Below are 13,851 nucleotides of genomic sequence, written 5' to 3'. Positions count from 1 at the left end.
AAAAACATAAGGCCAATGAGCACAAGGCAGAAACTCGAAGAAGGACAGAGAGATACTGGGGGAAGGAAAACAGAAACTCAGTTCTCTTTTAGAGTTTGACAAAGTATAGATAAATGTTAAGTAAGGATTTATATAAGACAAACTCTTATCCGTGAAGAACTTTAAAGTGAGTACTTCCATTACACTCTCAGAACAAAAACCAAGTATATACATTATTGTAAAGAAAACAACAATAAATCCTACCAAGTAGAAATTCTACAGATTACAGTCTCTGGTTGTAATTCAGTAGAAGTAGAAATTCAATCGCTAAAAGATAGCCATAAATAACCTACATGGACATTTTAAAACACTTTTCTAAACAATTTATTCATCATAGTAGTGTACTCTTGGATTAAAGAGAAAATTAAAGATAAATTACATGGTATTTAAAGATGAGCAAAAATGAGAAAAGTTCATCTACAAATATGTAGTTAGCATTTTATCATTAAAATTGAAATGAGCTAAATTTTAACTTAAAAAAAAAAACAAAGAAAAACAGAAATTAGGAGAAAATTTAAAAACATAAAAATAGAAATCAACAAATTATACAATAAAGTAAAACAAGAATCCTCCCAAAATGGAAATAAAATTGTGTCCATTTTTTAAAAGAAATAATATGGCTAAACTTCTGACAAACCTGACAGATAGAAAACAAAAATTTATAACATTAAGGAAAAGAAAATCAGTATAATCAAGAAAACAGATGAAATTAAAATCAATAAAAAATAAAAAAGAAATACTAGGTTCAAGTTTAAGTCATTGCAAGTTTAAATCTAGATTAAGGATGTTCATAGGAAAATCCTTTACTTTATCATTACCAAAATTTGCTCAAAAAGAGTTTGAAAGCTGAGCAGACTAATTACCAAGAAATTCAAAAGACTGTTAAGACACACTGCTAACAAAGATCCAGACAGTTCTATGAGCAAGATTGTTTAACCCTCAAGGAACTGATTATTATTCTGTTATTTGTACTATTCCAGAATATAGTAAAGATTGGAAACTTGAATATCTCTGATATCAAAACATGAAAAATTAACACAAAAAATTACAGATCAGTCTCATTTATGAATATGTTAATATCCTAAATAGATATTAGCAAATAGAATTTCAGAGTGTCTTAAAGGAATGATGCACAACAATCAGAAATTATTTATTCCAAGAAAGCAAGGGTGCTACAATATTGGAAAATCTGTTAATGTAATTAATATATCATTAATAAAATAAAGACTAACGATCATATGGTCATTATTAATAGACATTTTTTAGAAAACATTTGATGAAAATTCATTCTACATTTTGAGTGGTAACTAAATTTTAAAAGGAATAGAAGGGAATTTCCCTAACATATCAATATTGTTATTATTTTGACTGTCTAAACATTTATTTGATGCTCATAATAGGTATAGCTGACTAAAGTATTGAAAATGAAGACAGTCAGCCCTATTAAAGTTTTTTTAGGATGGATAATCAATCAGAAACCACAGTTTCTTTCTGGGCACAGTGGCTCACACCTATAATTCCAGCATTTGGGGAGGCCAAGGTGGGCAGATAACTTGAGGTCAGGAGTTCCTAACCAGCCTGGCCAACATAGTGAAACCCTGTCTCTACAAAAAATACCAAAATATTAACTGAGTGTGGTGGCATGTGCCTGAAGTCTCAGCTACCTGGGAGGCCGAGACATGAGAATCGCTTAAGCCCAGGAGTCGGAGGTTGCAGTGAGCCAAATCGCACCATTGCACTCCAGTCTGGGCAACAGAGCAAGGCCCAATCTCAAAAGAAAAAATAAAGAAATAAATCACAGTTTCCTTAGAACAGCTTAAAATAAGCCTGTATTCAGATTAAACTTTTCTTCTTATGATGCTAGACTTTATTTTGAATTGTTTGAATTGAGATGGAAAGATAAGTGTGTGCCCTCATGTTGTCTGTATATTTCTGTGAACCACTCAAGTGGAACCTTATGAACAGTTTGCACCTGCAGTTTTGTTTACAGCATGTCAGGAAAGCAACGAAGTATTTTTCCAGCTAGAAATATTAATAAAGCAGAAACAAGTCATGTAACTAAAAACTAGAGCCCAGTATTGGACACTTTCTCAGCAAAAACAGTACCTTCTTTTTTGGGAATGACTGGTCATTTAATTTTGCCCAATTATCTTTCTAGGAATGATTGCCTTAAAAGAATTAGATAGGTGTTAAACCCTTATTGTTGTATTTACAGTATTGTGATAAGCATTTACAGATATAAGCATAGATTAAGGCAGGGCCATGTCCTCAGGAACAAACTATATTATGAGCTATATTACAAGGTATGATTTTTCAGATAGCAGCAAGTTCAGGGTGGTGCTGGCATCTAAGCTAGACCTTGTAGGATAGATGAAATTTACACATGTGGAGAGGAGACAGAAGACACACCCAGCTAATTTCTTTTGTATTTTAGTAGAGATGAGGTTTCACCGTATTTCCCAGGCTAGGAAAATGATATAAACAAAAGCATGGAGATAAGAGCAATAGGATATGTTTGCATAATCTAATGGTATTCAAACCTAGCCAAGGGTGAGGGTTACTTGAAGAACTTTAAAAAAAATAAAAGAAGAAGAAAGGGTTGGGTGCAGTTGTTCATGCCTGTAATCCTAACACTTCGGGAAGCCAAGGTATGAGGATTGCCTGAGTTTGAGACCAGCCTGGGCAATACGGTGAAACCTCATCTCTACTAAAATACAAAAGAAATTAGCTGGGTGTGGTGGTGTGCACCTGTATTCCCAGCTACTCAAGAGGCTGAGGCAAGAGAATTGCTTGAACCCAGGAGGCAGAGGGAGGCAGAGGTTGCGGTGAGCCAAGATCACGCCACTGCAGTCCACCCTGGGCGACAATGGGCAACAGAGGGAGACTCCATCTCTAAAAAAAAAGAAGAAGAAAGATGGAAGAAACAAAAGAGGAAAACTCCAACCCAAAAAGCTCAATCCACAGAGAATCTAATTCAGTGGCACAAGATAAGACCCATACACCTAAGTTTTCTAAAAGCTCCGTGAGGATTCTGATGAACAGGCAGGTTTAAGAAACAGTGGTACAGTACAGATGTGACTGGTAATAAAGGGTATAGAAGTTCTATGAGAGGTGATACATTGATGGAAAGTACTGTGGGAGGTGACGCATTGATAGAAAGATATGTTGGGGGCAAATGATAAGTAACATTTTTTTGGTATTATTAGTTTTGTGTTTTGTTTTTTATTTCACATCACAACCATCCCTCCATTAGATATCGACCGGTATTACTTAAACAAAACTTGACCCGTGTATGAATTCAAAGCAAAATAAGTTAGATGAGATAAAAAGGGAGAACCTGTTAAATATCTTGTTTTAATTTGATGTTGCCGTATAATCACCTCAAAACTTCAAACAGCTATTTTATTATCACTCATAATATTGTCAGCTGACCGGACTCAGCTGGCAGTTCTACTCTGTGTGCCATTGGCTGGGACTGCAGTTATTTGGGAGATCAGTTGGTTTGAATGTCCAGGATGACTCATTTGCAGGCTTTCAGCTGAGAGCTCAACTAGGGCTGTCAACCAGGGCGTGGTCTTCATGGGCTTCTCACAGCATGACAGCTGGGTTCCAAGAGGTAGCATCTCAAGAGAAAAGGCCTAGGCTCAGGCTTCGTATGACGTAACATTGGTAGTCTCAGACATTACTTCTACCATATTCTGTAGTCAAGCAAGTCACTAAGGCCAACTCAGATTCAATGGGAAGCGAATGAACTCCATCCCTTGATACGAGAAACAGTGTATGCAAATAAGGAGAGAAGGAAACTGATGGCAGCTGCCATTTTTGGAGACTTGCTACTGCAATCTTAGCATACCAAGTAATATAGCACCAAATATATATATAGCAGAATTTCAGAAAATTTAGATAGATATCCATAATAACACAACTAGATGAAACAATAAAGATAAAAGGGATCTGAATATTATAAAATTCTAATATAATAGATTTATATTCTGAATTCCTTATCTGACAATAAAGAATACACCTTTTAGGTATCAATAGACTATCTACCCCTTTCCCCACAAAAGGAATCACCTGAACCCCCACTATGTACTCAAATCTGCAGCCTTAACATGATATGCTTTCTTCAGCCCTCAGCCTGGCAGAAAAAAAATTACAGTTGCGTTTGTTTCATCTATTACTATACACTGCTCTGTATTCAATGAGGTTCTTGTCTTTTTGGAATCCCTTCCTCTGGCTGGCTTTTTCACATATGATATGAACAATTGGGTTACACATTCTCAAGTTCTTCTCCATTTTTTAGTTGTTTTCTGAAAAGAGCAGCATGGAGAAGGGTTTTACTTTGCTTCCCCAAGCTGTCAGGGTAAGAGGAGTTTTGACTTGTCCTGAGTGTTCTGTAGACTTCAGGGTCACCATCCAGCAGCCCTGGCACCATCTTCATATATATATATATGTATATATACATAGGTGTGTGGTGTGTGTGTGTGTGTGTGTGTGTAGCTTTTGGGGTACAAGTGGTTTTGGGTTACTTGGATGAATTGTATAGTGATGAAGTCTGAAATTTTAGTGTTCTTGTCACCCAAGTAGTGTGTATTTTACCCAATATATCGTTTTTTCTTTTTCACCCCTTTCTATAACCACCCCCCACCTTTCTGAGTCTCCAAAATCCAAAGTCTATTATACCGCTCTGTATGGCATCATCTTCTAATTTGCCAATAATGCCGACCTGGGGATTGAGCTGTAATTGTTGCCATCACCTGTTTTCCGTGTATTATTTTTTAAAGGGCCTTAAGGGGTAAAAAAAAAAAAAAAAAAAAAAAACAGTTTCTAAGTTTTAAAAAATGTTTTTGAGGCTTTGCTTTCTGAAACTCTTGTTATTATGCCTTCCTAGTTAGACACAGAGTCGGAGGTGGGAACCCAGTTTGTGGGGATGACGTAATTTCCTGGCCTCTCAGTGATGAGTCCTATTTACTTATTGCTTCTATTGCAGTGTCCTTATATGATTTATAGGAGTTCTTTCTGAACTAGATCTTGTCATTAAACCAGGTTTTGTGAGGAGTCTAAGCCAACAGCCGTCTTCGTCAGTAACACTCAGATCTGCTTGCCATTGCAGGTCGTCACGCTGTGGTACAGAGCGCCCGAAGTCTTGCTCCAGTCCAGCTACGCCACCCCCGTGGATCTCTGGAGTGTTGGCTGCATATTTGCAGAAATGTTTCGTAGAAAGTAAGAAATATGTTTTGTTCACTCTGCTTTCTTTGAAAAGAGACCGTGGATCTTTGTGAGTTTAAATGGCAGCATGACATTTCTGTCATTAGGGGTCATGATGGCCAGATCCATCTGCCCCAGGCTGACACTTGCCAGTCTGTCTTGAAACAGCCTTCTCAGTGCTTACAGTGTTGTTTTATATGACTGTAGCTTGCAGCTTTTGGAAACTCTGCCTGGGAAGCAACACCTCACTGCTCTTATAATTTACATTGTTTTATTGGTGATGATAGGACATGGTGAACATTACACATATTTTGGCATTTTTTAGTGAAGAAATATCCTCAAAGTGGACTTTATTCATAGGAGGAGAACCAAGACTGCTAATTATATGAAAAATTTTAATGGAATTTTGATGGTGAGAATAGTTGAAAAGAAACAATATTTAGGCTGAAAAAGAATAGGCAAGGGGGATGTCAGTGCCACTTCAGAGCACTTTAAATGCTGCCATGTACGGGAGAGATTAGACATGTTCAGGACTCTAGAGGGCAGAAACAGGACGAAGGATACAGAAATTACAAAAAGAAAGATTTTTTGTTAAAAGCGGTAGAAATCTAATGATTAGGCAGTTATCTGAAAAGGAGATTGTTGTTTGTGAAAATACTGGGTTCTCATTGTGTGTCTAAGAAGAGGCTGGACCTCCACACGTTGGAGATGTTTCAGTAGCATTTATAGGGTTGGTGGGTAGGCTAGACACCCTCCAAGTTCCCTCTGAGAGAGCATGTGATTCATTTGTTTGACTTTTAGGTCACAAGAAATTGCCAAATAACATAATAAAGATTTGCCAGGAAAATAATCCATACCTGGGTATTAAGTTCAGCCTAATCAAAATTAAACCTAGTTATAATCTAATCTCCTTTTCTTGTCTATTTTTATTTCGGTGGGAAAATGTGAGTTAGATGATTTAAGAAACAATATATTCCCATTGGACATGTTATATTTAAAATGTAGCTCCATGGTAGCTCACAAGGAAAAGTGGTCAGCCATTGTTTGCTTGTTGTTTGATTGGTCTTAACCAAAGTTTTGTGCATGTAATAAATTTTTGGAATTATTGCTAGTGCTCAGTAAATTAATCTGTGGCTCATAGGATGCGAGAGCATGGCAAAGAGATGAGAGTATACAGATGTTTAATGCAGCCCTACCGTATGCCAAGTATAGTGTCAAAACCTCTTCCTTTATGCTGCCTTTCTTAGTCCTACCAATAAGAGGAAACTGAGATGAAGTGGTACATTTATTTGTCTAACATTAGACAGCTGAGAAGTAGCAGGGGTATGAGTCTTGCAAGTTCTAATCCAGCATTGGTATTTTTTCCCAAGGAGGGGAGGGAAAAAGTTAATCTTGAATTTAGCTGCAGTGCTTGCCAAACAGCTAAATTAGTGATTTTGAAAGTTTGCTCCCTGGACCAGGAACCTCAGCATCACCAGGCACCTTGTTGGAAATGCAAATTCTCAGGCCCCTCCCCAGACCTGTCAGTTCAGAAGTCTTGGGCTGGGATCCAGAAACCTGTGTTTTAACACGTCTTCCGATCCTAATACAGCTTCCAGGATAAGAACCCCTGGGTTGAATGACAATCACCAGGGATGGGCAGTTTTTAAAAGTGCGGCTCCCAGGCCTCTCCCTTGAGATTCTGATTCATTACTGGGCTGGGGCCAGGAATTCTTGTTTTTAAAAGTACCTTCAGCAATTCATTTTATCCAACAGGTGTGGAAGACATGGGTTAAAGGCTTATAGTTAGAACTGAGAATAATTTACTGTCAATAGAGCACAGTCAGAGATTGGACAGTCATTCTGCTTCATCCCAGGAATAACTCTGCACAGCCAAGAGTTGATTAGAGAAATGCTTATTGGAATTATATTTATGTGTCTAAAATAGTCCCAACTGTAAAGACAGAGTCCTTCAACAATTACAGACTTGGATACTAGTCATGATTGATGATAAAAGTCCATTTTTTAAAGATGTTAAAAGAAAGATAAAATTTGAGATATATAGAATTAAGTATTCACGACTAAGAAATTTGCTGTATGTTTAAATATAGGCAATCTCCACTTGTGGAACAATTTTATTTTAAAGCATTAAAAGCGTTTTCCACTGAAGCGATAAGTGGTCATTGGATTCCAAGCCTAGCTTGCAGAATCCTCTATGACCTGGAACATATACAAAACACCCGTCATGTAATTGATCAAAACATTTTTTTCTGTGGGAAAATTCATTCTATGTTTCAATCCAAGACTAGAATACTCATCTCTCCATCTCAGTATTGGGACTGAGAAGTGGGACTCAAATATTGGACATATATCCCTCCTAGGGTAGGTACCCTGTCTCCTTGGTATTTCCTGTAATACCCCCAGATATCTGAATGTGGCATGCTTCTTTCTTATGCCAGAGGAGTTCTGGGTCCATCCCCATCTTGACCTGGTTCTGACTTAAGTACTCCTGATTCAGTATTGACCCAGTAAGACCTCACAAGCCATAGATTCTTAAAGCAGACTCGTTCATTGCTTTAGGCTAATCCTAAATCAGGGAATCCTGGCATGTGACCACTCTGGTTACCCACTTGATGCTAAGGCAGTAATGACAAATTTTGTCATTTCTTTATCACCTGCATTGTTTTGGCCATATTCTTATGACATTGGTACTGTTAGTTACTCAGGGTTTTTCTACTACTCTTTATCAGTTTGCTTTTTTGTTTAGCCTTCTCCTAAAGTACAGTTGTTTGTTGCTTAACAACGGGATTACATTCTGGGAAATGGATTGTTAGATGATTTCGTCATTTTGCAAACATTGTAGTGTGTACTTACACAAAGCAAGATGATATAGCCTACTATACACCTACGTTGTATGGTATAGCTTATGGCTCTTAGGCTGCCAATCTCTATGACATATTACTGTGCTGACTACTGTAGGCAGTTGTAACAATGGTATTTGTATCTCTAAACATAGAAAAGATACAGTAGAAATATGATATAAAAGCTAAAAAATGGTATACCTATATAGAACACTTAACATGAATAAGGCTTGCAGGACTGGAAGTTGCTCTGGGTGAGTCAGTGAGTGAGTGGTGAGTGAATTGAAGGCTGAGGACATTACTGTACACTACTGTAGACTTTATCAACACTGTATACTTAGTCTAAAAGTATATCTAAAAGTATTTTTCTTCAATGATGAATTAACCTTGGCTTACTGTAACATTTTTACTTTATAAACTTTTTCAATTTTTTGGCCGAGTATGGTGGCTCACTCCTGTAATCCAAGCACTTTGGGATTTGAGACAGGTGGATTGCTTGAGCTCAAGAATTTAAGACCAGACTGGGTAACATGGCAAAACCCCGTCTCTACAAAAAAGACAAAATTACCCAGGCATGGTGGTACATGCTGAGGTGGGAAGATTGCTTGAGCCTGGGAGGCAGGAGTTGCAGTGAGCTGAGATCATGAGATCACACCACTGCACTCCAACCTGGGCAACAGAAGGAAACCCTGTTTAAAAAAAAAAAAAAAAAAAAAAAAAAAACCTTAAAAAAAATTTTAAATGTTTTATTCTTTTGTAATAACACATGTTAAAATACAAGCATGCCTGATGCAGTGGCTCACTGTAATCACAACACTTTGGAAAACTAAGGCAGGAGGATCACTTGAGCTTAGACGTTCAAGACCAGCCGGGGAAACTTAGTGAGACCTCCCACCCCACCATCTCTACAAAAAATAAAAATAAAAAATCAGCTGAGCATGGTGGCACACATCTTTTGTGCTAGCTCCTCAAGAGGCTGAGGTGAGAGGATCACTGGAGCCCAGGAGTTCAAGGTTGAGCTAGGATCATGCCACTATACCCTAGCCTAGATGACCCTCTAAAGAAAAAACTAAACAAAAAAATAAACACAAACACATTGTACATCTATATAAAATATTTTCTTTATATCCTCATTCCATAAGCTTTTTTATTTTTAATTTTTTTTTTTTTTTACTTTTTATACTTTTTTGGTAAGAACCATGACAAACACACAGATTAGCCCAGACCCACACAGGATTGGGATGGTCAGTATCACTGTCTTGCTTCTTGACTTCTTGTCCCATTGGGAGGTCTTCAGGGGCAATAACACACCTGGAGACATCATCCCCTGTGATAACAATGCCTTCTTCTAGAATACCTCATGAAGGACCTGGCTGAGACCGTTGTACAGTTAACTCTCTTTTTATAAATACTACACTCTAAAATAATGATAAAAGTATAATATAGTTAATATATAAACCAGTACCATAGTCTTGTATTAGCAGATGTTATGTACTGTATATAGTTATATGTGCTATACTTTAATATGACTGGCAATGCAATAGGTTTATTTACACCATCATCACCACAAACATGTGCAGTAATGTGCTGCACAACAATAACATTAAGATGGCTATGACGTCACTAGGAGATAGGAATCATTCCCCTTCGTTATAATCTTTGAGGACCACCCTCACATATGCAGTTCATTCATTTTGACCAAAACGTTATTGTGAGGATCATGGCTATGTATAAAAATCAGAGATTTGACCAGTTATTTATTTGTCTGATACACATTAGAATAAATTTATAACCATTAAAATTATTGAGAAAGTTAATGCATTTTTACTCCCTAAATCATCTCACGTCACCAACAGTATATGTCACATGTTGGAAACCCTATAACAAGTGTTCCTTTCAATCTACAAATAACTTATTGAGTGGCTGCTGTATGCCAGGCACACTTCTAGAGGGGTGACTTAAATCCTAGTAGAGAAAAGATGCATTACCTGCACGATTAGTTAATTAGTTGGAGCTGGGATAAATGCCGGGAAGAAGTGTAGGGTACTGTGAGTGGGTGTAATGACAAGTCTGTTTTTGGAGAGGGAAGATGTCTCAGTGGAAGGCCAGAAGTTGGGATTAGCCTTCTTTAGAGGTCACATCCTAGTTGTTTATTTAAAATCTTTGAGGAATAATCATTTATGCATCAGCCTGGCTCTCCATCCTCCATAACCTAGAGAAAAGAAAAGAAACAAAGGGAGTTACCGTTTGTCATGTGACAGGCCCATGCTGTGGCAGAGCGGGTCTGGAGGTGGGTGGGGGGGCCTTCACGTGCATTATCTACTTAAACCCCTATTCTGAAGGCTTCTCTCCAGAGCTTACAGATAAAGAACTAGAGCCTTCCACAAGGAGAATGAATAACTTGCCCATGAGCATACAATAATTAAATGGCAGCACCAAACCCCCCGTCTTCCTGACTCCATCACCTTTGATTTTTCTACTCTGCTGAGTTTCCACCATTGCTGTTGTTTGACCTACTAGGCCTTTCATTTTATTTATTTTTTGTTTTTGAGATGGCATCTCACTCTGTCGCCCAGGCTGGAATGCAGTGGCGCAATCCTGGCTCACTGCAGCCTCCGCCTCCTGGGTTCAAGCAATTCTTCTGCCTCAGCCTCCTGAGTAACTGGGACTACAGGTATGAGCCACCACGCCCACCTAATTTTTTAGTAGAAAAATATTTTTTAGTATTTGCAGTAGAGATGGGGTTTCACCATCTTGGCCATACTGGTCTCGAACTCCTGACCTCATGATCCACCCACCTTGGGCTCCCAAAGTGCTGGGATTACAGATGTGAGCCACCACACCCAGCTTAGGACATATTTTTTTCTGGAATGTTTTGTGTAGTTATGATTTAGCAGCAATGATTTTAGAGTCATCAAGAAGCAAATTACACATTTATTTAATAGCTTTGATAAAGAATCTCTCCTGTATTGGAAAGGTTGGCCCGTTCTCTGTCATATTATTAAGAGGTGCATGTCTTTATTCAAAAATGAAATACCTAGGAAATATAAACTCAGTAGAGTCTTAGAGCAGATTCTTGACAAAGAGCCAGAGAGTTTAAATATCATCTGTCACTGTTATCTGGGCTTAATAATTACCCACACTGGCCCACAGAAGCATTCTACAAAGCGGGTAACAGCTACATTTTTTATCTTTCTCCTTTAATTTTTCATCCAGAGTAACCCATCCTTACTCCACATTGAGTTGTATTTTAATACTAAAAAAAAAAAAAAAATCATTGTTATAAATTTGGTTAGTCACCAACTAGTTATCCTAAATGATGAGGCTGGATGGATGGATGGATGGATGTGATAGATTGATTTTTAACTATACAGCAAAATAAATTCACAAAATGAACTCCCCAGGTATCTCTTGGTTGCCTTTTGATCCTAGTCAGAACTATTGTCTGTAGTTTGAAAGTTACGGGGTTTCCTAGGCTACAGCAAAGTCACATCAAATGCACATTTAGAAAATAAAACATGTGGCCAGGTGTGGGGGCTCATGCCTGTAATCCCAGCACCTTGGGAGGCTGAGGCAGAAGAATTACGAGGTCAGGAGATTGAGACCATCCTGGCTTACATGGTGAAACCCCATCTCTACTAAAAAATTAGCCTGGCATAGTGACGCACGCCTGTAGCCCCACCTACTCAAGATGCTGAAGCAGGAGAATAGCTTGAATCCGGGAGGTGAAGGTTGCAGTGAGCTGAGATCGGGCCACTGTACTCCAGCCTGGGCAACAGAGCAAGATTCAGTCTCAAAAAGAAAAAAAAGAAAAGAAAACATGATTCTTTGAATACGAAGATTGTGGTAAGCAGACAGTAATTCTTAGAAGTTCTGAGTTGCCAGCTCTGCCAATCCTTAGCAAAGAAATGCCAAATGCTACCAAGAAGAATGTAACAAATAGAGTCACTGTTTGAAGGAAACAAACAAGGCTTCATGATCGGTCATATTGCCTCTGTCTGGTGGCCTCTCTAGGCTTGTCGTCACTAATTTCTATGAATTAAACACCAGTAGCTGAGAAACTGACAGTGAAACTGTCCTTTGTGGGTCAGTGGTCAGTGAGCAAATGTCTTTAAAATGTCAGAGTGCCTTGCCAATTTTCCCATTGGTTACTGTGTTGGTGCCTCCCCATATTTGAGCACCCTCCCTGGTGAACTCCAGGAAATGAGGTCCTTCACAAGCTGACCTGAACACTGAGGCACCAGAAGGCACACCCTAGCCTATGAGAAGAAACTCATCATTTCAAGTTAGGTCAAAACACGTGCATGGAAACCAGGGCACTCTAGACTTTCAGATTTCTTACCTCTTACTGGATATTTTCCTAGACACTTTTTTTTTCTTCCTTTAAAGGACCAGCCAAATGGGAAGATCTCTTTAAAAATCATTTTCATGAGTGAGAAAATATCCAAGATGGTACCCAGGAAAATGTCCAATCCTGGTTGAGTAATGCATACATGGTAGTTCTAAGTAAGAGCAAATTAATACTTTTGTAATGTTATTAATATTGATTTTTTTAAAATTCTTAATATGTATTTTAACATGAATTTGAAAACTCTATTTGTTTTCAGGGCATATATTGAGAAGCCACCCCCAGACCTGGCATTTCCCTGTGGGGGCATCTCTTGGCCCTCCACCTTCCCACTCCAGGGCCCCCCCAGTCTCACATCCTGGGTCTGCCTACTCTGTGGTCTTTACCACAAACCAGATTTTCTCTGCTTAGTCTTCTTCTAACCATCCTATCATATATCATATGCCACTCTACCATTCTTCCCTCTTACTTCCCAAGCCATTGCTTCCCTCTTACTAACAACTACTGGTTTATTACTTCCTCCCATGTTCCCGTCCCTGTTCTTAGCAGCCAATACCTCCCATCTCTCTGCTCCTCCTTTCAAGTCTGCCTCTTGGACTCCTTGTCACATAGGAAGAAGTTCTTCTCTTTCCTGAACTTTTACTCACAATCTTCTTCAGAATAACTAAAACCAGGCCTTTTTTCTGTAGGTGCTGTATCCCCTTAAGAAGAGAACTGCAGTGTTTTTAGCTGTCTGCTCCCTGGGGGCACAATTCTGCCAAAGCCTCTCAACTTCTTTACCATTCTCCTATGCTCCCATCTCCCCAGGCCTAATTGCATGACCTGGAGATTTTCAGGACCCATGATTTTTAAGCAGAGTCACTACAGAGTAAGAGTAAATGTCACTGATGGAAGCGTTTTGCACATACATGGAGACAGAGCAGTTTGAGGGTCTTGATTGACTGAGCAGCTGCGTCACTCAGCCTGCACTCTCCCTGTCCCCCAGCCTATACACAAGCATTTAGTGACCCCTGTGAGAATTCATGTTCTCTTCTCTGTTCTCACTACACTGTACAGTAGGGACTTCATCATCCAAACGTTCCACCACTGAAAAGAAAGCTCTACTTGGAAACAGAAATAAGAGCAACTAGAGCGCACACGCTTGTTCAGCGCTTGCATCTAGGCTTTTGGTGGGCATGTTCCCTCTCCTCCAGCTCCCCTCCTTTGGTCTCAAACCCAGTTCCATGCTAGCATTCCCTTCTCTTCCCATCCCCAGAGTCCTTAAGCCCCAACCTACACTCTCAACCCAACATACAGTCTCGTCTCCAGTTAATTAAGATGAGTGAAGCCCTCAAAGTGAGCTCCTTTTTTCTTTCAATTCAAAAATGTCTCTTTATCTTCACCTTCTCCTTCCTTCCCTCCAGTTTCTGAGGATGC

General features: G+C 38.8%; 1 protein-coding gene across 5 annotated transcripts in view; it reads left to right on the top strand.

Moving 5' to 3' along the window:
• CDK6 (cyclin dependent kinase 6) overlaps positions 1 to 13,851 on the top strand; it is a 462,424-nt gene that overhangs the window by 389,851 nt on the left and 58,722 nt on the right. For all 5 annotated transcript variants that reach the window (XM_074379436.1, XM_039472766.2, XM_010345323.3 and 2 more), the window contains one exon: positions 5,153 to 5,262. In XM_074379436.1, coding sequence (XP_074235537.1) covers positions 5,153 to 5,262 — 110 coding nt within the window. The remainder of the gene's footprint in view (positions 1 to 5,152; positions 5,263 to 13,851) is intronic.

This window comes from Saimiri boliviensis, chromosome 10, assembly GCF_048565385.1.
Source record: "Saimiri boliviensis isolate mSaiBol1 chromosome 10, mSaiBol1.pri, whole genome shotgun sequence".
NCBI lineage: Eukaryota > Metazoa > Chordata > Mammalia > Primates > Cebidae > Saimiri > Saimiri boliviensis.
This window is presented reverse-complemented; position numbering and strand designations above follow the sequence as displayed.